General features: G+C 37.6%; 1 protein-coding gene across 1 annotated transcript in view; it reads right to left on the bottom strand.

Annotated features, from left to right (window-relative positions):
- Nucleotides 1-23,424, bottom strand: part of LOC121383495 — a 41,880-nt gene extending 18,456 nt beyond the window's left edge. Inside the window, exons 1-10 of the mRNA XM_041513567.1 lie at nucleotides 23,173-23,424; nucleotides 20,284-20,541; nucleotides 19,056-19,298; nucleotides 16,736-18,424; nucleotides 14,401-14,474; nucleotides 10,414-10,493; nucleotides 8,087-8,436; nucleotides 6,554-6,631; nucleotides 4,919-5,136; nucleotides 2,926-3,340 (exon numbers count right to left, since the gene is read on the bottom strand). Of these exons, the coding sequence (XP_041369501.1) occupies nucleotides 2,926-3,340; nucleotides 4,919-5,136; nucleotides 6,554-6,631; nucleotides 8,087-8,436; nucleotides 10,414-10,493; nucleotides 14,401-14,474; nucleotides 16,736-18,424; nucleotides 19,056-19,298; nucleotides 20,284-20,541; nucleotides 23,173-23,365 (3,598 nt within the window). The 5' untranslated portion in view covers nucleotides 23,366-23,424. The remainder of the gene's footprint in view (nucleotides 1-2,925; nucleotides 3,341-4,918; nucleotides 5,137-6,553; nucleotides 6,632-8,086; nucleotides 8,437-10,413; nucleotides 10,494-14,400; nucleotides 14,475-16,735; nucleotides 18,425-19,055; nucleotides 19,299-20,283; nucleotides 20,542-23,172) is intronic.
- Nucleotides 23,425-23,740: the final 316 nt, after the last annotated feature.

Below are 23,740 nucleotides of genomic sequence, written 5' to 3' on the forward strand. Positions count from 1 at the left end.
ACCAGTCGACGACCGGATGGAGACTGTGTGAATGGTTTTAAACCGTGAGTACCCTATATTACATATCTTTAATCACCAGCTAAATTTACAATAGTAGAAAGTCTGCCGGGCAAGTAAAATTTATAAGGTCCTGCATGGTCCGGCGGGCTAGTGAAATATTTTTCATATTTGCACCCTGACACTGGAACAAATTTTAGTTTAGCCATTTTTCTGATTTGTAGAGAATTTCCTTGATAATTATTAAAATGTGGTTTATTTAAGGAATATTTTATAAGCCAAAGACTAAATGTTGTAGCCACTTTGTATAAAAATTAGAAATTGGCTAATTATGCAATTTACAAGGTAAACCCTGTTTATCTAGTATATGAAATTAAACTTTCCTAAGTATATAATACTTACCTAAATGTCATCAGACTGTTTTGATTTTAAAATATTTAGCATAGCACGCCCTATTACCGCGTGGCTTATCACAAAATGGTATTCTGAATAAAAACATTTGTCTAACCTAACAATAGTTTTTGCTGTTTTGTTATTCATTCATGCTTTCATGCATATAGTGAAATAAAAAATTTCCACCCAGGTTATTAATTTCCAGTAGGAAACATGTACCAGTTTTGATGGAGTGACGTAGGAAGGAAGGATGGATGGAAGGAAGGAAGGAAGGAAGGAAATGTTTTATTTAATGACACACTCAATACATTTTTTTTTTTACGGTTATATGGCGTCAGACATATGGTTAAGGACCACACAGGTACTGAGAGTGTCACTACTTCATGGGCTACTCTTTTCAATTAGCAGCAAGGGATCTTTTATATGAGCCATCCCACAGACAGGATAGTACATACCATGGCCCCAGTTGTAGGGGTCATGCATGAAGGTAAGTTGTGTTCTTTCCAATTATCATCTTTTCAGTGCTTTTTGTTTTTTTAAATATTGTTATCAGTACCCCTTATTATTTATGTTTATGTTCAGTTTATAAATTTTTTAAATAATATGTTTAAAGTAACAAATATGTTGATGCTGTCGCTCATTCTCTAAGTGATTCAGTCAACCAGCAATGTGTGAAATTACAGATTTGTTATTATTATGTTGCCTTTATGTGCCTCCATACAAGCCATAACATGTCGTTACAAAACTTTTCGGCTGATCTGCTGACAAACACAAATAGCAGACAACAGGTCTGGGACAAGTGGAAAGTCGGAAAGTGAATTGGAAGGAAATAATAAACACTTTTGCAAGAGGAAGGATCAATTACTATTTGAAGGTTTGATTTATATTTGTTTTTTAACTTAAAAGAGAACGGAACATTTCACACCAATTTGTTCGCATTTGTCAAAAACATACTTCCTTCTGTCTATCTACATATGTCAACAAATGCTAGATGGATCTTCAAAATGTTTATTCTAAAAATAGCCAAAACTCGCAGAGTCTGTGAGCCCAATTATACTACTTACTTATACATGTATTAGTAAATAGGCTATCCTGAACTCAAAATGTTGATTTCTGTGTCGTTTTAAATGCTTGTTTTTGATTTCAGCTTGTAAAATGCGTAGCCTAAGAATGCTGACTTCAAGTTATTACTATTTCATTTATGTCAGTTGTTTTTGATTAAAAGGATAATGAATTGAAATTTACGGTCTTTTTAAAATCCAGCCAACCTTTGAGATGTCACCTCAGTCTACAAATGTCATGATTATTGTATACTAATTGTATTCAGTGTATGTTTAACCACAATTTGTATAAATACTGCAACTTCATTTCCAGCGATCATAATATGCACGAGTGTGAAATTAACAAAGACAGAGTCTTCAGCCACATATGTTACTATTGTCATCAATGGGATTTGATTTGGTAGTACACACCCTCCAGTGACGCATCAACAAACAAATGGTGTGTCGTTTGAAATGGCCGCAAGGAGACTCCACCTAAGATGTACAATTTTGGTAAACAATAGTCACCATTTTAAATGTTGACTGGCATAACAACAATTTATAATTTTGGACACAATACTTGAAAGCAAGTGATTTACACTAAAATAAGTAACAATAATGTGGCAACAATGTGTAGGAAGATATTCACCACATAAAACTCGAAAAAAAAATCAACAAAAACCGATAGATGGCTCAGATTAAATCACAGCACAAGGAAAGAACATCTGAATAGTAACAGTGAAGGAAGTTACAGTCACGTGACATGAACAACGGGAAGCATACAGTTGAATAATTTTAGGCCATCCCGTTGGCTGTTGGGATGTTCGAACCAGACTACTACCCCTAGGGGAATATGCACTTGTTAGAGAACAGGTGATGTTGAAAAGAAATGGTTTATCTTTTGGCATGAACATATACATATTTTTAGCATGAAAAAAAAAAAAAAACTGAAAAGGTAAGGATTTATTAATTTTATGCGTTGAAATTAACACCACGGTTTAAAATTGGACTTATATAACATCCATGGCTTTGATTTTGGGAATTTTTGTGTTGTTTTACAAAACAGAAGAGGGAATTTTCATCTTATTAAACCAAGTTAGATTTTAAAAGAGTAATGCTATACATATACATGTACTGGTTTATTCAAATTAATATATCTATTTTGCGTTGTGAAATGTTATTGATGAGGGAAGGGGTGTTTGTCAAGTGTTACATATCAATTTCAAAATATATCTGTATATAATAATAAACAAATGAAATATCTACATTAAGATTGAGAATATTTTCGTCCAAAATTGGGAATACAAAACGACATAGCCTTTTGTGAATGATGGGGAATGATACTGATTATCAGAGTCTAGAAACTTGGGTGATAAAACCCTGAACACATTTAACTAACTTTAATAGGATGCATTTTTAAGACATGATCCATCCAGAAAGTGTTGTAATTGCTCTTCTATTAAGATCATTGCAAACGAATTGTGTAATAGCCTACCTTTAATGAGATCATTGTAGACAACTTTGACAGAGTAAATTCTATTATTAGCAGGATACTCTTCCATGGCATTGAAATCAATGATGTATTTAGTCTCACCAGCTTGCAGAGTGACTGTAGGGAATTTATCATAATACGCTTTCCCTATTGTACCATTCACATCATTGTCATACTTTGTTAGAGTTTCTTGTCCCTTTTCATCAACATCAATAAAGTACCACTGAACTTGATTTGAAAGAATTTCAGCTTTCTGACATTCCAGCTTAAAGCAATCAACTTCTCTGAGAATTTTCTGTACATCATCAGAGGCTTTATGGACATCCTGTTGTAATCCTTGAATATGAAGCTGTCCAAGGTTCTGTTGGTACGTCACTGACACTTGATAGTCTATTTCAAGACACTTCAATTTTTCAGTCTTAAAAGAAACAAGATACCTATCAGCCATTAGATCTCCGCTATTTAATTTTTAATTTTGCCAGTAGAAGATAATTCATGTTCTTACCTTTAAACGTGTCAAGTTTAAGAATCTTTAAAAAATTTCAATGTTAAATTTCTATTTAAAATGTTTAAATTTAATACAATTCACAAATTCAAAAACTGCCCTAGAGAATCATACTATCAAGTTTCAGAACTATCTTATCAAAACCCTAGGAAAAGATAGATTTTAAATTTAAATTTTAAAAACATCTACTAGATTGTGGACGATCATTGCACCAAGTTTCAGAACAATTCAATAAAAACTATACAAGACAGACTTCAAAAGAAAAGTTGATGGACAGACAGATGGACGGATGGATGCCAGACCAATCTGTATAAAAAAATCTCTATGGATCATAGCAGATCTAAAATCTAAAAACATCATTTTATATACTTCCAAGCATTTTGATAGATTCTGTTTGCTTCCATTAAAAAATTAACAGACAAAACGTTGTTGTTTTTTTTGTTGGTTTTTTCAAATATGTCTTTACAACTTACTGCTCATACATAACGTTCTTTATCAACATGTTTATCTACAAAGCCAGAAGACATCATTACAGACACACTTAATTGTTTTTTAAATTTAGGTCCACAAGACTGGTGACATAATTTTAATTTTTCTGGTAAACAGCTTACATGATCCTGGTTCTAAAATCTAGGTCCATGTCGTCTTAAACGTGGGGTCACTGACCTCTTTTAAGAAAACACTGACTACTAACATAAATTAAAAACATTTTCAATCTTCTTATAGAAAGATAGTTAGTCTAGATTATGAATGCAGCTCTAGTGTTATTGACAGATTGAAGCATGTGACTGCTGTCAAAATATGACAACAAGAGGCCTACAAATCTCCGCTATTTAATTTTCAGTTTTGTCAGTAGTAGATAGTTCATTACTTAATTTGTAAAGAACACCTAATGTGTGGGGTTTTTGTTTAATGACACCACTAGAGCACACTGATTTATTAATCATCGGCTATTGGATATCAAACATTTGGTATTACTGACTCGTTGTTATCAGAGGAAACCGGCTACATTTTCCCTAATGCAGCTAGGGATCTTTTATATGCACTTTCCCACAGACAGGAAAGCACATACCACAGCCTTTGACCAGTTGTGGTGCACTAGTTGGAAAGAGAATAACCCAATCAGCTGAATGGATCCATGCAAGGACCTCAAGCGAACTCTCAACCAAATTAGCTAAATCCCGCCCCTGAACACCTAATGTTACAGTTTTATTTAAAATTTAAAAATATAATAAACATTCAAAAATTCTTAAATATCTCTAAATTAGTTTGATAAGACTGCCCCAAAGAATCATAGTACCAACTTTCAGAACTACTTGATCAGAACTCTAGAAGAAGAAAGACTTTTAAAATGTTAACGTTAAATTTCTATTTAAAACTAGCAAAATTTAATATTTGTTGAAACCACTGTTGCTAAACAAATAAAATTTGAGACTTTGAGATACATACATAGCTAATTCATTGACAATTATTACAGTAATCTAATCAAACCTGTGATGCATTCAACATTTTCAATGATTCATCTTGAAGTGTTTTCTCAATTGCTTCCTCTTCACAAAAACGTTCGATGAGTTCAATGCATCTATTGATGTTCATCAGTTTGTCAGAGAAGTAGCACAGACAAATCTCAGAGGGATGTTCAAAACCACTTGGCTTCCCATCTTGTGCAGCAGTGTTACACTTTTCAGTGAGGGGATCTCCAAAAACAGCTGTCAAAAATTAAATATATCCACAAAATATCAGCAACACAAAAAAAGAATTTGACCCAATAAAATATCTTGCCTACTGTAAATGCTGCATCCATAAGAATTAATATGTTAAACATTAAGCTAAAGTTAAAGTTTGTTTTGTTTAATGAAACTATACTAGGACACCTTGATTTATGCATCAGTGGCTATTGGATTTCAAACATTAATTAATTAATGTTTTAATTCTTAGGCACTGTGATGAACATCCAACTATGCAACTATAAATCAAGTTTCATTGACCCCTTAGAGTTTGTGAGAAACTGGAGAAAACTTGATGCATTTCCTCTTTTTTAGATACTTCACCTTTCCTCAACACAAACGCATATTCCCCTACAGGTAGTAGCAGGGTGTCACCCGATTGCCCATGGCGAGTCAAAATAACGTCTGGCAAGTCAAAGCCTTATCACGTGTCGCCCGACAGGCGACTGAAAATGTTTGCATATTGTATTATGTATCAAAATGCAAATAACTAATGTTTGTTAGAGATCGGACAGTTTGTTTCCTATTAGTATCTGCGCAACCAAACCCATATAGCACATAATAGTGACCACTTCCCCAGTCTATCGAACAGTCTAAAACCATTTGAAATGCCGTGGCCGGTTTTGATTATGCATGTGGAAAATCTCGGCCACGTGAATGTATTTGTAGGTTCAATTGGAACATATCGGCCATATGTCCGTCTATACTTTCCATTTAGTTACAATCGGAACAACTCATCACATTCCGCTACGCTAGCTGCTATGTTTCGCAGAAAGATTTTATTTACAAGCCTGAGGTTTTCTGAAGTTACATTGTGTTTGAATGTTTTCGTTTCTTACGGATTATACCGAGTCTACTATAGAAATATTGTTGTTATCGTTATTATCCATTTTATAATTAAATAGTGATTATGCCTTTAACTTGTGTTGTGTTTTTATTTCTCTAGTGGAGATTGCTGTCAGTTTAGTATTTTTTTATTTCCTTGTCATATGGCCATAAAAGCACCTTATTCATTCCAAAATTTGGTAAAACATTCCAGATGTTTGATTGTGTGGGTCCCGTGATAACATAATAATTATAATTTAATTACAACAGTTTGTAATAAAACTAAAACAAATTCTGTTTCCTTTGTTTGTGTTTGTGTTATTATTGTTTGTATGTTTGTTTTTAAAGTGCAATTTAAGTAAGTTCTTTTTTTTTTTACGAAATTCGGTTGCAGGCCATTCAAAAGTTGTACAAGCGAGTCAAAGTGTTGTTATGAGTGGCCCGATTGGCCAGTCAAAAAAAATCCCCAGTGCATACCCTCTAGTAGTCTGGTTCAAACATCCCAACAGCCAATGGGATGGCCTAAAATTCTTCTACTCTATGCTCCCTCTTGTTCCGGTCATGGTTCCTTTACTTTCCTGAGCAAATTGCATGGAGAACTGGAAGCGGGGAGTCCTGGGTGGATATAAAACCTTGAGGACAGGTGAAGTATCTAAAAAATAGAAAACACCACCAGGTAAGCCCCCTCCATGAGATGCACATCACAGACCATAACAGTGATGTTAGTAAAAACAACAGTGATGGTGGCATTTGTCAGCACAATGGCAGGCATAACCCTCAGGTACGCGCAGCATACCTGGAGCCAGTCATCCATTTCTCATGCGGGATATGACAGAGTAGGATGGTATAACCACCAGGGATGCAGGTGTTAGGTAACCTCCCAATGCATTGGAGTGTTAATAAAAACATCAACAATATTATGGGCGCATCCACCAGAACAATGAACTAAAACAGCCCCGTGTTTTCTTTTTAGTATGCCAAGTTACTGTTACCTCAATAAGTGGAAATATGTCGCCTAAATGCAGTACAAAAGGGCTAATGTTATCCGGACAAAAGTCCTGTCACCAAACCAGTGTGTTAATATCAGAATGGTGCAACAAACAATTGTCAAGGCGAGTCCTCAACTGTCGACAGGACATCAATGGCGACGAGGATGGCCTGTTTTTAACAGAGCTTGTGCTGCGATTACAGGACCCAGATGATGGAATCCATCAACATCTTCTGTGGATACATCACGCAGATAGTAGCTTACAAAGATCGAAGCAGTGGCATAAAAACACCTTGTTAATAGGTGTGTTACAGTGCAATGACATCGAAGCAGCAAGTGCACGTAGTTCATGTGGGTGGGATGCTGACGGTGGAGGTAATCCCTCAGCTTGGTAAGAACAAAGGATCATGGAACGGATCCAAGTAGACACACATTCTTAGTAATGTTTTTCAAGTGGCTCTGGATACAGTTGCTTTCGATGGTGTCTCAAAGACCTCGTCCTCTCAATATAGTCCTTGAGGGCTTGAACAGGACATAATGACAAGTCCTCGATATCATGTGGACCCACAATGGAAGAGAGTGTTTGGACAGAGTAGGTATGTGGCACTTGATCAAGAAGTTGATTCTTGGCAACACAGTTCATCAGTAGTCCTGAGGTGACAGAAGTATCATCTTGCTTAAACTGCACCATGTCCACATCCAGTGCATGCATCTCTGACACTCTCGCTGCCGTAGCGAAGCCCAAAAAGAACACTTGTCAAAACATCTAAAGATACCGCAGCTAAAGGCTTATAAGGTGCTTTGGACAAGGCCCTCAGATTCAGGTCCCATTTTGGTAGACGAAAACATTCAATCTGGTCTTCATGCTTGAAATCCTTTATCACAGTGTGGATCTCAGGAATTGGCGCCAACTTGGAACAGGTGCCTGAATCATGGGCAGTAGCAATGACCGAAATGTAGCCAGAACCCTCGAGTTTCAAAGTGGACCAGAGATACACCAATACCTCTGCAAACCTCTGCAAACTTCTCCACATAAACGGTCAAAGGTTTCATCTTATGATGTATGCACCATCGGTGAAAGCAAAGCCAACGGACATTATATGCTGCAGCCCGATGTGCCTTCAGTATAGCCTCCATGGTCTTGGAAGAGAAACCTTTTTTCTTCAAACCCTCGGAGATAAGGTCCACACATGTACGTGTAGCTGGAACAAGGATAGATTGGGATGGTCCAGTCACGACGTGGGATGAAGCAGGAGGCAATCCCAGTTGGGTAGTGGTAGAGGATCTGAATCCGTGCGACATAAGAGGTCAGGATACCAGACTCTCCCTGGCCACATTGGAGCGATGAGGAGTAGTCAACAGCGAAACTCTTGAAACTGCTGGAGCACTCTGGGAAGCAGTACTGGTGGAGGGAATATGTTGAAATCGAGAGCTTCCGGATCCGGAACCAGTGAAACGTACACCCAAAGCTGGCAATTGAAGCATCGTGAACAGGTCAACGTTTGGTGTCCAAAGCATTTGGCACACCCACCCAAAGGCTTCTGGATTGAGCATCCACTCTGTGGCTTGCAGAGCAGACGGAACAACGTGCCAGGACATTCGAAACCCCTGGAATGTGACGGGCTTCTAGCAGCAGCGGAATGGCGTGTACCAACTTGTACAAACAATAGGTGAGCCGGAACAGGCTGCTGGAATGTGTTCCACACTGCCGATTGATGTCAGATGCAGTTATTATGTTGTCTGTGGCTACCATAAGAGTCACATGGATCAACAGTTGGCGCCAATGACAAACTGTGTTGAAATCTGCCAGAAGCTCTAACACGTTGATGTGGAGACCAGGACCCATATTCACAAAATATCGTAAGTCTAGTTTTACACGTAAACGTAAATCTATGACCGAAGAGCTATTCACGAAACAACGAAAACGTAAGTAACGCGTAAAGTTGGACGTAAATATAAGAGTGCCTCAGGTTGCAACTAACGCTGCACGTAAGTTGTGTACATATAATAAATCAAGCACGATCGCCGTTATTTACTATTATTTACGGAAACTAGCAGCATTTCCAATAAATGAAGCAGTTTGCTATGGCGAACCCCACGGATTGAACATATTTTTGTTTGTGATCGAACGGATGTTTTCGACTTGACCAATTTCTCCTGAGTTATCTTTTCCTTTTTAAGAAATGTCCTCAAGTTCGTGCCAAAACGCGGATCCCCACCAATACCAAAATGCCATGGTTCACTGTTCGCAATGTTATTGTTAGCAGACGACAAACAAAATTGCGTTTTGCGCATTTGTTATTTACCCGGTAGCCATCGTTTCTAATGTGTTTTTATTAATTACTCCAGTGAGAATGTTAAATCGTAGATTTACGTCCAACTAAGTTACGTTTACATTTACGACCATCTTTGAGAATAAGGTGCTTCTTGCACGTAAACGTAAATCTACGGCACACGTAAGTGCTAGTCGTAGACGTAAATTTACACTTTTTTGTGAATATGGGTCCTGCCTTGTCTGAGGACCACGGCCCCGAAGTTGTCCGATTGTTGAGATGAGCTCCCCAACCTTTCAGTGATCCATCAATGAACAGATGGTGAGTCGCTTGAAACGGCTGCAAAAAGACTCCATCTTAGACGTTCGACGGAATCTGCCACCACTGGAAGACTGATCATCAATCTGGGGTTGTTCAACATGATAAATGGATTCAGGAAGACTGGGAGGCGACTTAACTGTAGATAGCCTCTGAGTGTTATATCTTCCTCTGACGTCAAAGAGACCCAACAGGCTTTGCCAAAAGTGAAATTTCACAGGTTCTGCCAGCACTGTGGAGACTGCAGACTCAATCAAGTCCTATCTGTCGAAGGGAACCTGTACTAGTCCCAGGTCCATACATGGCAGGGCTCCAATGAATTGAAGACTCAGTGATGGTTGCAACAGAGACTCTTTGAGATTAATAATCCAGCCAAGGTATTGCAAGAACTGAAGTATGAAGTCGATATGAACAGCTAACTTCATCTTGCTTTGGCACTTCATGACAAAGACATTCAGCAATGCACTCACTGGGACATCGGCACAGTGATCCTGTTAAACAGCCAAGAGTCACCTATGGTGAAGCAGCCCGCTATGCTATATTCCCGATATATGTTGATGTTGATGGTATCACAATGCCCAATGCTATGCAAGCAGCAAAAAGATGATCTTCTCTGCATTGTCCATGAACGCTGACGGTAGCAACTGTGAACAACAGTGGGATGATAATTCGCAATAGACCATAGTAATACTTGCGAACAACAGTGGGATGATAATTCGCAATAGACCATAGTAACACTTGCGTTAAAAAGCCGCAAGCCGCATGATGTCCACTGGATGATTGTCTCTGGCCACCGAATATTGATCTGTTGAAAATTCCAAAAGACAGCTGTCCAAATAATTAATATGAACAAACCTAGTGCTGATAACTTCCAGAAGCAGCGGAAGTGGCTGTTGACTTGCAGACTTCCAACACCAACGGATGTAGTGATCGACCTGCAGAATATCTTGGTAACTTCACCGATCAACAGATGAACGGTTGAATGGTCCACAGTACGGAGTCCCAAAACAGTGCCAACAGTTAACCAGTCCAGTGTACTGTCTTCCTCCCAAACAATAACGCTTGTAACTTTGAACTGATGATAGCAAGCGACTGTGACTGTCAATAACTGTGTTGTCGCTGGGCCAGCGTGGTAGTGTTTATCACCAGAACATCTCCTGCAGCATGGTCGGTAGGACAATCGATGGCTGGATGACAGGCACTGGAACCGCCAAGGACCTGGAGATAGATGTTGAACTTCACCAATCCAAGAGGCATGTAGAGGATACATTGTGCAATGATGTCACATGGAGAATGACAGCCAGGACAAAGTTCATGGGAGTCCACCTGCCATGGACTTCTTCATTTTAAGCAAATCTCATCACTAGTAGAACTGACATCCAAAATTGTTATCAATATTTGTAATGATAAAGCACATCATGAGTCTGTACAAATCCGGTGAACAAAACATTTTTAAAATGGCGACCAATGACTGTTGACCGGCATAATTTAAGTGACAATTAATAATTTTGGAAACAACACTTGATAGAATGTTGTAACAATGTGTAAGAAGGTATTCCACACATAAAACTCTCCATAAATTCAAGAGAAAAAGAAAGATGGCTCAGATTAAGATTAAGAACAAAAGGAAACAATGTCCAAACCACAACAGTAAAGGAAAAATAAGGAAGTTACAGTCATATGACCGGAACAAGAGGAAGCATACAGTAGAAGAATGTTAGGCCATCCCATTGGCTGTTGGGATGTTCAGACTATGACCCATAGGGGAATATGCATTTGTGTTGAAGACAGGTGAAGAGGAAAAGAAATGGTGTTAACATTAAACTTTAATACAAAAGTTGATGCCTTTGATGCTGCCATCTCTGTCACCACAGCTGCTGCCTCAGTCAGAAGTCAGAAAAGTAATACCTACATGTCAGGGGTGTGGAAAAGCACTTTTTCCCCAGTCTGGGACAGATTCTCGATCTCTGAGATCGATATTAGTTTTTAAAAACATGTGTTTACCGGTCCCACTTTTGTAATTTTTGTCGGTCTGAAGCACCTGTCCGTTTCTATTATTGGAACAAATTCCTATCTGTCAATTGGACCGGCCTGTCCAGACATCAGTATCTAGTGCATGATTTAAAATAATAATAAATAAATAAATAGTGGTCAATATGACTGGTGTTTCAGATGTTTGTGATTTTAAGTCTGCCATAATTAAGTCAGATCTACTGGTACAGTAGTATCAATCCACAGCCACGAGGCTAGACATTTGTCAAAGCCGCTGAGCTGGTCACAAGATTAAACAGACACCATTCTTGGTGAGAAATCTACTGAGGTATTATACTCTCCAATTAAAACAAAGAACCCAAAGTTTGCAACTGGTTACAATCATTGTCCTGTCAACACCTGTGTACGGAGATCTATAGGGTCATGTGTCTGAGTTCAAGGCAAGAGGCTTTTGTGCTTGAAATAGCATAAAATATACTAAAATAATATATAAATGTTCCATGTAGTGCAGGAGTGGGGAAAAATAAAATTGTCAATCGGTCCCGCTTGATGTCATCATTAACGGAGGGGGGAGAGGGGGGAAAAAGAAAGGAATAAAAAAACCTCTTTTTTTATCACATCAGTGAAAAAAAAAAAAAAAAAAAAAAAAAAAAAAAAAAAAACACCCCACAAATTGTATATATTTTACATAATGGAATAAATATTATAAAAAAGGAACAAAAGTTATGAATTTAAATCCCATATACGTATAAAAAGTACGAGTATTCAGCACTGTGTCCTGAAAATTAATAAAAGATCGCACCGTTGAAGCGTTTGACAGCCTGAGCTAGCACATGTTTAGACAAAGAGATTAATAACGTCATCACTGATTGGACGAAATTTGACCTCTATTGGCTCTTGCGATAACCAGTACATGTAGCTGTTCTGCTTACTCCCACTTGTTAACAAAAAAGTGGAAACCTTTTGTTAATTTTAAAATCCTTTATAATTATTGGATAGACTACATTGAACAGTCAACAATAAATACATTTATAGATTATTTCAGTATATTTTATGCTATTTCAAGCAGTTTGTATTGCACAAAAGTCTCTTGCTTCGGACTGGGACACTCGACGAGTCGACCCGACAAAGCTCCGTACGTAGGTGTTGACAGGTGTTGATTGTAACCACCAGTTGCAAACTCTGGGTCCTTTGTTTTAATTGGAGTGTAATACGTTGATGGCTCTCTCACCAAGAATGGTGTTATTGTTAACGTCTGTTTAATCTCTTGACCGGCTCAGCAACTTTGACAAAATTAATGTCTAGTGGCTGTGGATTGACACTACTGTAGGTCCGACTTCAGTGACTGACGATATATATACTTAGGCAGACTTCAAAATCACAGACGTCTTGCCACTAGCCATATTGACTACTATTTATTTATTATTTTAAATCATGCATGAGATACCGATGTCTGGGCAGGCCGGTCCACTTGACGGATAAGAATTTGTTCCAATAATAGAAATGGACAGGTGCTTCGGACCGACAAGAATGACAAAAGTGGGACCGGCAAACACACGTTTTTAAAAAATAATTTCGGTCTCAGAGATCGAGAATCGGTCCCAGACCGGGAGAAAAGGGCTTTTCCCCACCCCTGATGTAGTGTATCCAATAATTATAAAGGATTTTAAATTTTAAAAAAAAGAAGGTTTCCACCTTTTTTGTTACAAGTGGGAGTGAGCAGAATAGCTACACCTGCCCCAAGTTCAACCAGCAAACGTTTCGCTAACATTAGTGAACTATTTGATTGATTCCCAATGTGGCCATTTGGTTTACTGTGAAGCACATAAACCAGTCTAGCGGACATTTTCCCGCTCGGTCTGGCTGAACGTAGCGCAGCTATCTCTAGAGCCTGTTAGTAGAGGTCAAGTGTCATCCAATCAACGACAATGTTATTAATGTGCTAGCTCAAACTGTCAAAGTTTGACTCAAAGTTCAAACGCTTCAACAGTGTCATCTTTTATTAATTTTCACGTGGGACCGATTGACAATTTTTGTTTCCCCCCACCTCTGCTACATGTGTATATCTCGACATTTTACTTCATAAAAGCAAGGGGAAAAAAGAAAGTTATATTAATTAACTTTTTATTCTTTTCTGTGATGAATATTCATAGGTGCAGTAATATGTAGTTAACAAAAAGGTTTCTCTGGAATTTTTATGTTCAAATTTGAGTAAATTATTCACATTATATCAGTTGGAATCTGTTGATACCATGTTTGCTTTATACATATTAATATGGCTGATTCACATAATTAACATATACTGTTATTCATGTTATATACCTGTTGCCATGGAGGGTTTATCAAATTGTCTGTTTTGGCGATTTGGTCTTTGATGGAAAGATGATCTCTTAGGAGCCTGTAAAAGATTGCATGAAAGTTCAGTCAGGTGTTACTTGAACTTTCAGTCCATTGTTAAATATTCAATAAATAGTCACTGCATGTATTCCATGTTAAAGCATAAACAGTCATAAACGTTATATCACATGCTGGTATCCCACATATGTTGGTAATTAATTTAAAGACATCTGATTGACTGCTCCATAGTGATGACTTTGCTGATCAAAGCCATGCCGTCCACATAAATAAACACTTCTCAAACAGATTGCTACCTACATGTAAGATGTACACATTAACTGTACAAATACATGTATTTTACTTGGAAAGATTATTTTAACATGTTTAAACCTGCTTTTTGAGGATATATGTAAACAAAAATAGATGAATTGTGGAATCCGCCTGAAGATGTCAATGAATATATTGTGTACACTGTCTACATGTATTATGGTAGCCAGGATGGTAAATACCTACCTGAAGTTTGTCCTTCTTCCCAGTAACTGTCATGACATCACCACCAAAATCCAAGTTGTCTTGTTGTAGGGATACTGTATTTAAAATAAAGTTAATATTATACATTAACTTTTCTGTCCAGGAGCCAGATGCCGCCTACTTCTAGCAAAATTAGGAGCCATGTTTATATACCGATAATGTATGTATGTATGTATGTATGTATGTATGTATGTATGTATATGTGTGTGTGTGTATATATATATATATATATATATATATATGTATGTATATATATATATATATGTATGTATGTATGAATGCATAGTGTATATATGTATGAATGTATGTATGTGTGTATGTGTGTATGTGTATGTGAGTGTGTGTAAATACTGGTATAAACATTAAAGAACCTTGAACAGCATGAAGTATATCACAGAAACAATTGTACAATTTATATATGACTTTAGTATCTGTAAATGTCTACCGAGTATTACATCAGAAAGTAAATTCTAATTATTACCAATATGGGCAGAGAGAAGTAGGGAAAGAAAAGTGATCTTTCCCTAGGGAAAGAAAAAAAAAATCTTCCCCTATATACGTTTTGACGTCATAAACAGTGCTTCACTATAGACGGTTAATTGTGTGTATGAATAGTTTCCATGGTGCAAGTCATGATCAACAGCTAACTTGCGTCATCAGCGATACGTACGTCATAGCTATGACGTAACACTTGATTGTAATAATTTGATTAAACTTTACTAAAATGCAACGCTGGAGAGTGGCAGTCCTATAAACAAAACATAAAACTATTTAAATTCATTGATGTATGCTGTTATAAATCTGTGACTAGCAGAAATACAATTTTGAAAACTATTCCTCTGCTTTTTAATTCATGCATTCATGACACGTTATTTGTAACGAATAAGATTTAAAAACCCCCAACTAAAAACAAAAGAGTACTAAGTATTTTCCATGGAAAAGGGGACAAAAGTGTCTCATAGTCGTAACATTGCAAGTAATATATTCGGGAATCTTTGTATATATTCAGGATTCGCCGATAGTTAACTGGTTTTCTACTTTATGCTGATATGTTTGTGCGCTGCATAAAACAAGGTTGACAGACATCCCAGTCTATGTTAATCATGTGATCAACTGTTCATTTTTGTTTTAAGTTGTTGATATGATTGCAATGTTTTAACACAAACTTTTACTTTCTTTTTAACTAAAGTGTTTCATATGGTGTACCAAAAGTAGTTAATTTTTGCGGTGATCATATATTGTTGATTGTCGATTAGTGACATACAGTGATTATTTCACCAGAATTGTCCCCTAGTGTGACCACTGCTGATATGTTTATATGAATTTTGATTTGGTCACCAGGGGGAGACCATATAAAATGTTTCAGTAGAGGCCTGTACAGCAAACATGTCTAGACTATAGGTATGTTTATATGTATGTTAACATATCCACTTGTCTTATTCACTTTAGTTATTTAACTATAGAAAATATATAACATGTTTACTGACAGCTAGATCCACCATATAATAATAATAATAATAATAATAATAATAATAATAACAATAATAAATCCTTTGTTTAATAATGGTGACACAGTTACATTAAAAACTATAGATAGATAGATAGACAGACAGACAGAAATAAAAAGAGAGACAGAGACAGACCTGTCAACCTCCCTGGATTCTGTGAGAGACTCCTGGTATTTGATCCAGTCTCCCAATCTCCTGCCTGGAAAATTGTAGTTTTTCAAGTGGGTTTTTTTTTCTCTATGCATTAAAAACCTATTCAAGCTACCATGGCCGTTTTCAGTGAGTTTAGGCATAATAATATTAATACCTCTAATTTGTAAAATGTCTCCACACTAAACTACTGTGTTATTGTCTATTTGATCCCAGAAATATAACGTAATTAACAATACAGAATGCACTTGCCGTCAGTTTACAATATTCCTTTATAAGATTTAGAAAAAGTTATCTTCAGCTACTTTTAACGATTTAAAGTAACCTGAAAGTGTAATACCATAAATATTAAAATAAATGTTTAAAGTTCTTTTTTCTGTTCTTAACATTTTTAGATAGAAGTGTTATTTTTAAAAATGTATTAATTTAAATCATAATAATAATATTTAACCTTTAAAAAAATAATAATTTAATGCTAAGATCCAAGACTGACATTATGTAGTGTTCATGTAACTTAATGTAATAATTTTTAAAAACATGCGATTTTGTGTTAAATCGTGTGCATTTTAAAAAATCAGCTTTTTGACAAAATCTCCTGCTCTAAAGGTTAACAGGTCTGCACAGAGAAAGTGTACATGTACTATAGCCATATGTTTTACCTTGTTTGATGACACCTTTAGAAAAACTGGCCTTGTTATCCAGAATTTCAGCAAAAGCAGAGACTTTCACACCATGTTCAGTATTACTTTCAACAATTTCAGCTGCAGAAGCTGCTTGTTCCACTGTGTGATGGCTTTTTGCCATCGGTTTTTGACCATCAACAAATTCTGTTACAATGATGCACCTTTCTCTGGACTCCAATCCAGCAATGAACTGACTTCCTCTGAGTGATTGCATCAGCTTGCACATGCCAGTTCGACTGTGTACATACTTTGTCTGTTCGATTTTACCAGCCAAATCTTTTAAAGCTTTTGTGACTGAATCCATTCCACTCTTAGTAGCATTGATAGTAAACTCGCTGTCATTAGGTGCATATTGTATGGATGCTTGAAGCATTTTAAATTCAGACATTATTTCACTGATCTCTCTCTCACAGTACTGCTGCAAAAAGCGAAGGATACCTGATGGAAACCTGACTGACCGTGTATATAAGGCATTATCCAAAATGAATTGATCAACTTCCAGTGCAAAATTGATGTCATCTGTGGCAATAATGGTAATATCACTGTTACCAGTTTCATGGATGAATTCCAGACGATCACCAAATCTAGCCGACAGGTGAGTAGTGAATGACTTCCATTTCTCTGATGACAACAGGGCAACAGCCTCAGGATCCAGAGTCTGTTTGTTCTCAACCACAGACTCACTGATCACTTCTGCAACCTTCATGGGATCAGTATCTCTGAATGTGAAGACTGTGACTCCAGTACCACTTACTTCCCAGGCACCTAACACATTTTTGCTTTTTAATTTCTTAAAAATATAATCTTGAACACTTTTCTTATTAATCAACTGCAACTGACCCTCACTCAGACTGGGTCCTTTGAACTCTTTAGTTGTCGGAATTGACTCATACATTTCAAGCTTTGCTTTGTTTACATCTCCAAGATCTCCCTGAAAAACTATTTCAGCTGTTTGAATCTTTATATTAACTGTCAACCCAAGATATTTTTTCATCATTTTCTTGGGAAAGTCATTTATCAGAAGTAGATGCAGTAGTACTGATTTTATACTGCTAATGGTCTCAAATGTTTCAATGCTTTTCTTTTCATATGTTTCTTTGATCTTCTTCACCAAATATTTCACTTCTTCCACTGTAGTTGTGACAGCTGCTGCATGTCCAACAACAACTACTGTAGAGAGATCCCTCAAAATGAACACACTCGCATCAGCAGTGTGCTTGACATCCCATTCTTTCACAACTTCATCCCAAATATCTTGAAGAACATGTATTTTCTCAACTTGAAGCACAATCAGATATTTGAGCAACACATTTTCTGCATCACTAGCCCAGCTGCTTGACAAGGAACATGCATCTGGCATCTCCTTTGTCAGAGTACATGTCAGAGTAACTGATCTATCATCTAATTCTGACCAGCTTAGTTTGGCATGACGACACTCCAAATCTTTGAAAAGAGATTCATTTGATTTTTTGGACTCTTGAATAAATTTCAGTTTGTGCTTATCAAGGTTTTTGACTTCCACTGGAGCTGGGATTTCACACAAGGTTGGCTCACTGTCGTTGTCGTCATCTTCTTCATCAAAAAGACATTCGTGATAAACGGCAACATCCAGAGTAGCACCATCAAGCTTGTGGCATCTGCTCATGGTCACAATTGGCTCAATGGCTGAAAAATGTAATTTATTATTATAAATACAATGGAAGGGAAAGTATAATTTATTTAATAACAAACCAGCATGATTATTGTTGTTCTGAGTCTATAAGCTGGTCAGTAAGTAAATTAGGAGCTCACTGAGTGAAAGAAAGGTTAGAGGATGATGTGCATAGGTATTACAGATTGAGAGAAATAAATCTATTTGGGCAGAAACAGAGTTTTAAAACATACAACAGTTTAAAATGAGAGAAAAATGAATGACAAAATCATCAAAAGGGAACACAAAATGGCTCAATGTATATTCACAAATGTAAAAATTAAACTGGAATTTTACAAAACAGGTCACTTCCATTACCATACATACACTTTACCAAGTCTTTAAGTTGAAAATGAAGGGTTTGGATCATATAAAGAGTTTATATTAACCCTGCTCAAAATAAATTCTGACAGGAGAAATACTGGGACTGTTTAGTATGCAAAGTATTCTGGAGTAATTTTTGCCATATTACAGGCTGTATACTGCTAATTGTGTACATTTCCACCTGTTTTTTAATAAACACCTGCTATAAATTTCAACACAAGACATTTGAACCCTACAACTATATATTATACTACACTATTTTCAGTAAATAAGTAATTTTACCTGTATGATCTCTAAAGCAAACCAGACAGTAACCTTTATTAGAAATCATCTGAACCTTCTCAACCTCAACACCATCCACATTACCAGAACGTTTCCCTTCAAAGTAGTTACTAACTGTATCTTTAGTGGTCTTTGATTTTAGTCCCCGTACAATGATAGTCTTACTAACAAGAACCTTGCTGACTGTCAAGTTAGAACCTTCCAGAGGTCGTTTTGCACATTCTGCTTGGAGTTTTTCCAGGTCTGAAGTTAAAACAGAAACATTTTCAAGTTTACAAGATGAATTAGTATATATTTAAAGCAGTTGAAACCTTATGTTTATTCTGCTTGTGACTCAACTGCATCGTGCAGAGATACTGCCCTAATCATGTGTTAAGGTTTTGTTGCTCAGATTTACTAAAATAACCAACGTTTTTAGACTTTTTATTTTAAAATTAAGTACACTCCGCCATTTAATTTTAATTTTTGTCAGTACTAGATAATTAATTTGTAAAGACCAACTCATTTTGAATTTTTATTTAAATTTTAAAAATTTAACAAAAATGCTAAATTTTAAAAATACCTCTCTATTAGTTTGTGAAGACTGCCCCTAAGAATACTTAAACTAAGTTTCAGAACTATCCAATAAAAAATTTAGGAGATTTTTGTTTAATTTTAAAGGTTAAATGTCTATTTAAAATGTTTAAGTTTAATAAACATTCCAAAATATCTCTTTATTATTTTGTGAAGATTGCCCCTAATAATAATTATACTATGTTTAGGAACTATACAATCAAAACTCTAGAAGATAGACTTTTAAATTTTTAATGATAAATTTTTATTTAAAATGTTTAAATTTAATAAAAATTAAAAAGTTGAACATTCCATAAAATGTCTCTTTTAGTTTGTGAAGATTGTCCCAGAGAATCGTAGTACCAAGTTTCAGAACTCTAGGAGAAGACAGACTATTTCTATTTAAGATTCAAAAATTCAAAATTTTCTAAAATCTCTCGCTATTATTAGTATTAAGACTTCAAAGCAAACTTTGATAGACGGGTGGACAGACTGACACCAGACAAATCGGTATCAGAAAGGCTTCAATGACAAACAGCTAGTTTTACTTTATTCTTTAAATGAAGCATTTTATAACTACTGTATGACATAAGATTGCCACAGACCAGAAATGAAATAAAGCTTTTTAGTTGAAATTTTAACAGAAACAAACAAAAAAATATTTTGAACTTCATACCTGGCATTTCATCAAATATGACAACTGCCATTCCTTGATTGTCGCCGTACAGGACATTGTTATCCCTGATGTCACAATGCCCTCGGACTTCCAGGTAGTTTATCAAACAGTCTGTTGTTGTGCACTCTCTGATACCTGTGACCAGCACTCTGTCAGTGTAGCTGGGTCGAGCAGTCTGTGGAGGCAGGGCGATGGAAAACTGTACTTGGAGATCACAGTCACCAAACCTGTGGGTCTTTTCAACAATGGTCTTAGCAACTACAAAACAGATTAGACAGGTGGTTTGTTTTATATATTATCTTTCTAAAAATAAGGAACACCTGAACATGATTATAAAATGAACAATATCCACATTTACATGAAAATTGTAGCTACATGTTTAATGATCTTAAACGTTTTTAAAATAAATTATTTTGGTTGCATATTCCATATCAATGAAACAAAAAAAGAAAGAAAAAGAGTACTCAATTATGGACAATAATTACAGGGCTCGAATTTAATGACAGTACCGACAGCAATTGCTGTGGCTATGATATAATTGCTGTAGATAAGCATTTCGACAAAATCCTTTCATAACTGCTGCCAATAAAACTAAATTTGCGACAGTAAAACCACAGACATATGTCCGTAAATCGGAAAACACAGTAGGGTTATCCCCTAAATATCCACATTTACCTGAAAATTGTAGCTACACGTTCAATGATTTTTTAATATCTTAATATTTTTAAATATTGTTTTGGCTGCATATTCCATATCAATGAAACAAAAAAGAAAAGAATACACAATTATGGACAATAATTACAGGGCTCGAATTTAACAACAGTACCGACAGCATTTGCTGTGGCTATGATATAATTGCTGTAGATAAGCATTTCGGCAAAATCCTTTCATAACTGCTGTACTGTGGCATAGTGTGGGAGGGGCCACTGGGGTGGTTGCCCCGGGCACTAAATTCTGAACTGGTGGAAGAGACTCGGGAATGCTAATGGTCCACTGATTAGGGGGTGCAATACTTGCCTTGCTCCGGGCGCTGGTAACCCACGCTACACCACTGCTGCTGTAGAAGGGGAGTGCTAACGGTCCACTGGTTAGGGGGTGCAATACTTGCCTTGCCCCGGGCGCTGGTAACACACGCTACGCCACTGCTGCTGTAGAAGGGGAGTGCTAACAGTCCACTGGTTGTGGTGCAATACTTGCCTTGCCCCGGGTGCTGGTAACACACGCTATGCCACTGCTGCTGTAGAAGGGGAGTGCTAACGGTCCACTGGTTGTGGTGCAATACTTGCCTTGCCCCGGGCGCTGGTAACACACGCTACGCCACTGCTGCTGTAGAAGGGGAGTGCTAACGGTCCACTGGTTGTGGTGCAATACTTGCCTTGCCCCGGGCGCTGGTAACACACGCTACACCACTGCTGCTGTAGAAGGGGAGTGCTAACGGTCCACTGGTTGTGGCGCAATACTTGCCTTGCTCCGGGCGCTGGTAACACACGCTACGCCACTGCTGCTGTAGAAGGGGAGTGCTAATGGTCCACTGGTTATGGGGTGCAATACTTGCCTTGCCCCGGGCGCTGGTAACACACGCTACGCCACTGCTGCTGTAGAAGGGGAGTGCTAACGGTCCACTGGTTAGGGGGTGCAATACTTGCCTTGCCCCGGGCGCTGGTAACACACACTACGCCACTGCTGCTGTAGAAGGGGAGTGCTAACGGTCCACTGGTTAGGGGGTGCAATACTTGCCTTGCCCCGGGCGCTGGTAACACACGCTACGCCACTGCTGCTGTAGAAGGGGAGTGCTAACGGTCCACTGGTTAGGGGGTGCAATACTTGCCTTGCCCCGGGCGCTGGTAACACACGCTACGCCACTGCTGCTGTAGAAGGGGAGTGCTAACGGTCCACTGGTTAGGGGGTGCAATACTTGCCTTGCCCCGGGCGCTGGTAACACACGCTACGCCACTGCTGCTGTAGAAGGGGAGTGCTAACGGTCCACTGGTTAGGGGGTGCAATACTTGCCTTGCCCCGGGTGCTGGTAACACACGCTACGCCACTGCTGCTGTAGAAGGGGAGTGCTAACGGTCCACTGGTTGTGGCGCAATACTTGCCTTGCCCTGGGCGCTGGTAACACACGCTACGCCACTGCTGTAGAAGGGGAGTGTTAACGGTCCACTGGTTAGGGGGTGCAATACTTGCTTTGCCCCGGGCGCTGGTAACACAAGCTACACCACTGCTGTAGAAGGGGAGTGTTAACGGTCCACTGGTTAGGGGGTGCAATACTTGCTTTGCCCCGGGCGCTGGTAACACAAGCTACACCACTGCTGTAGAAGGGGAGTGTTAACGGTCCACTGGTTAGGGGGTGCAATACTTGCCTTGCCCCGGGCTCTGGTAACACACGCTACGCCACTGCTGCTGTAGAAGGGCGGGACGTAGCCCAGAGGTAAAGCACTCGCTTGATGTGCGGTCGGTCTGGGATCGATCCCCGTCAGTGGGCCCACAATGGATCTCAAAGGCTGTTTCATGTGCTATCCTGTCTATGGGATGGTACATATAAAAGATCCCTTGCTACTAATGGATAAATGTAGCGGGTTTCCTTTCTTAAGGCTATATTTCAAAATGACGAAATGTTTGACATCCAATAGCTGCTGATTAATAAATCAATGTGCTCTAGAGGTGTCGCTATACAAAACAAACTTTTTAACTGCTGTAGATAACAAAGTCCTAAGGTCGAGCCCTGAATTATGATTTCATTTCTCTGGTTGAACATAAGACAATCTTGAACTAGTTCCTGTGATATTTGTAGTTATTAATAATAGAATTATTTTACAAATGGTCAACAGTGTTTTGGCTGTTTAGAAGTGTGATATTCTTGTACCAACAAAATAGAATTTTGTTCACCTTTGAAATCAGTAAATGTTATGTAGATAACATCATTATGTCGCTGAAACTGAAGAATTTCTCCTCCGCCCTTCCTGGGGTTTTCAAAATACAATTCAAGTGCATCATCGCTTGTGTGCGGTTTAAACCCTTGGACCTTCACAGTCTTAGGCTTTTCATCTGTATCTTCACTGGTTGCCACACTGTCTTCCATCTTGTTTACCTCTGTGTCACTAAAGACCCATCTATTTATCTCTTATACCACCATGGAGATTTCTGCTGAAAAACAATATACTGATAGACATACTATATATAGAGAGAGAATAACTAGGTAATGACGTCAGATATCTGCTTTATCCAGTGAAAGTAAAAATGCAGATATCCAACATCATCAACTAAAGTAGTGTCAGAAATAGAATAAAACTGATTTTTGTCAATTATGTCTTTCATACTAAACTGACATGAATTTAGCATTTACTTGTTTGGGCTCCCATTGATGTACAAGGTGGTGTTTACTCTTGAAATTAAAAGAAAGATATCAGTAAAACAGGTGTTTATGCATTTTATTGGAACAGACTATAACAAATTT

Source organism: Gigantopelta aegis, chromosome 10 (assembly GCF_016097555.1).
Source record: "Gigantopelta aegis isolate Gae_Host chromosome 10, Gae_host_genome, whole genome shotgun sequence".
Taxonomy (NCBI): Eukaryota; Metazoa; Mollusca; class Gastropoda; order Neomphalida; family Peltospiridae; genus Gigantopelta; species Gigantopelta aegis.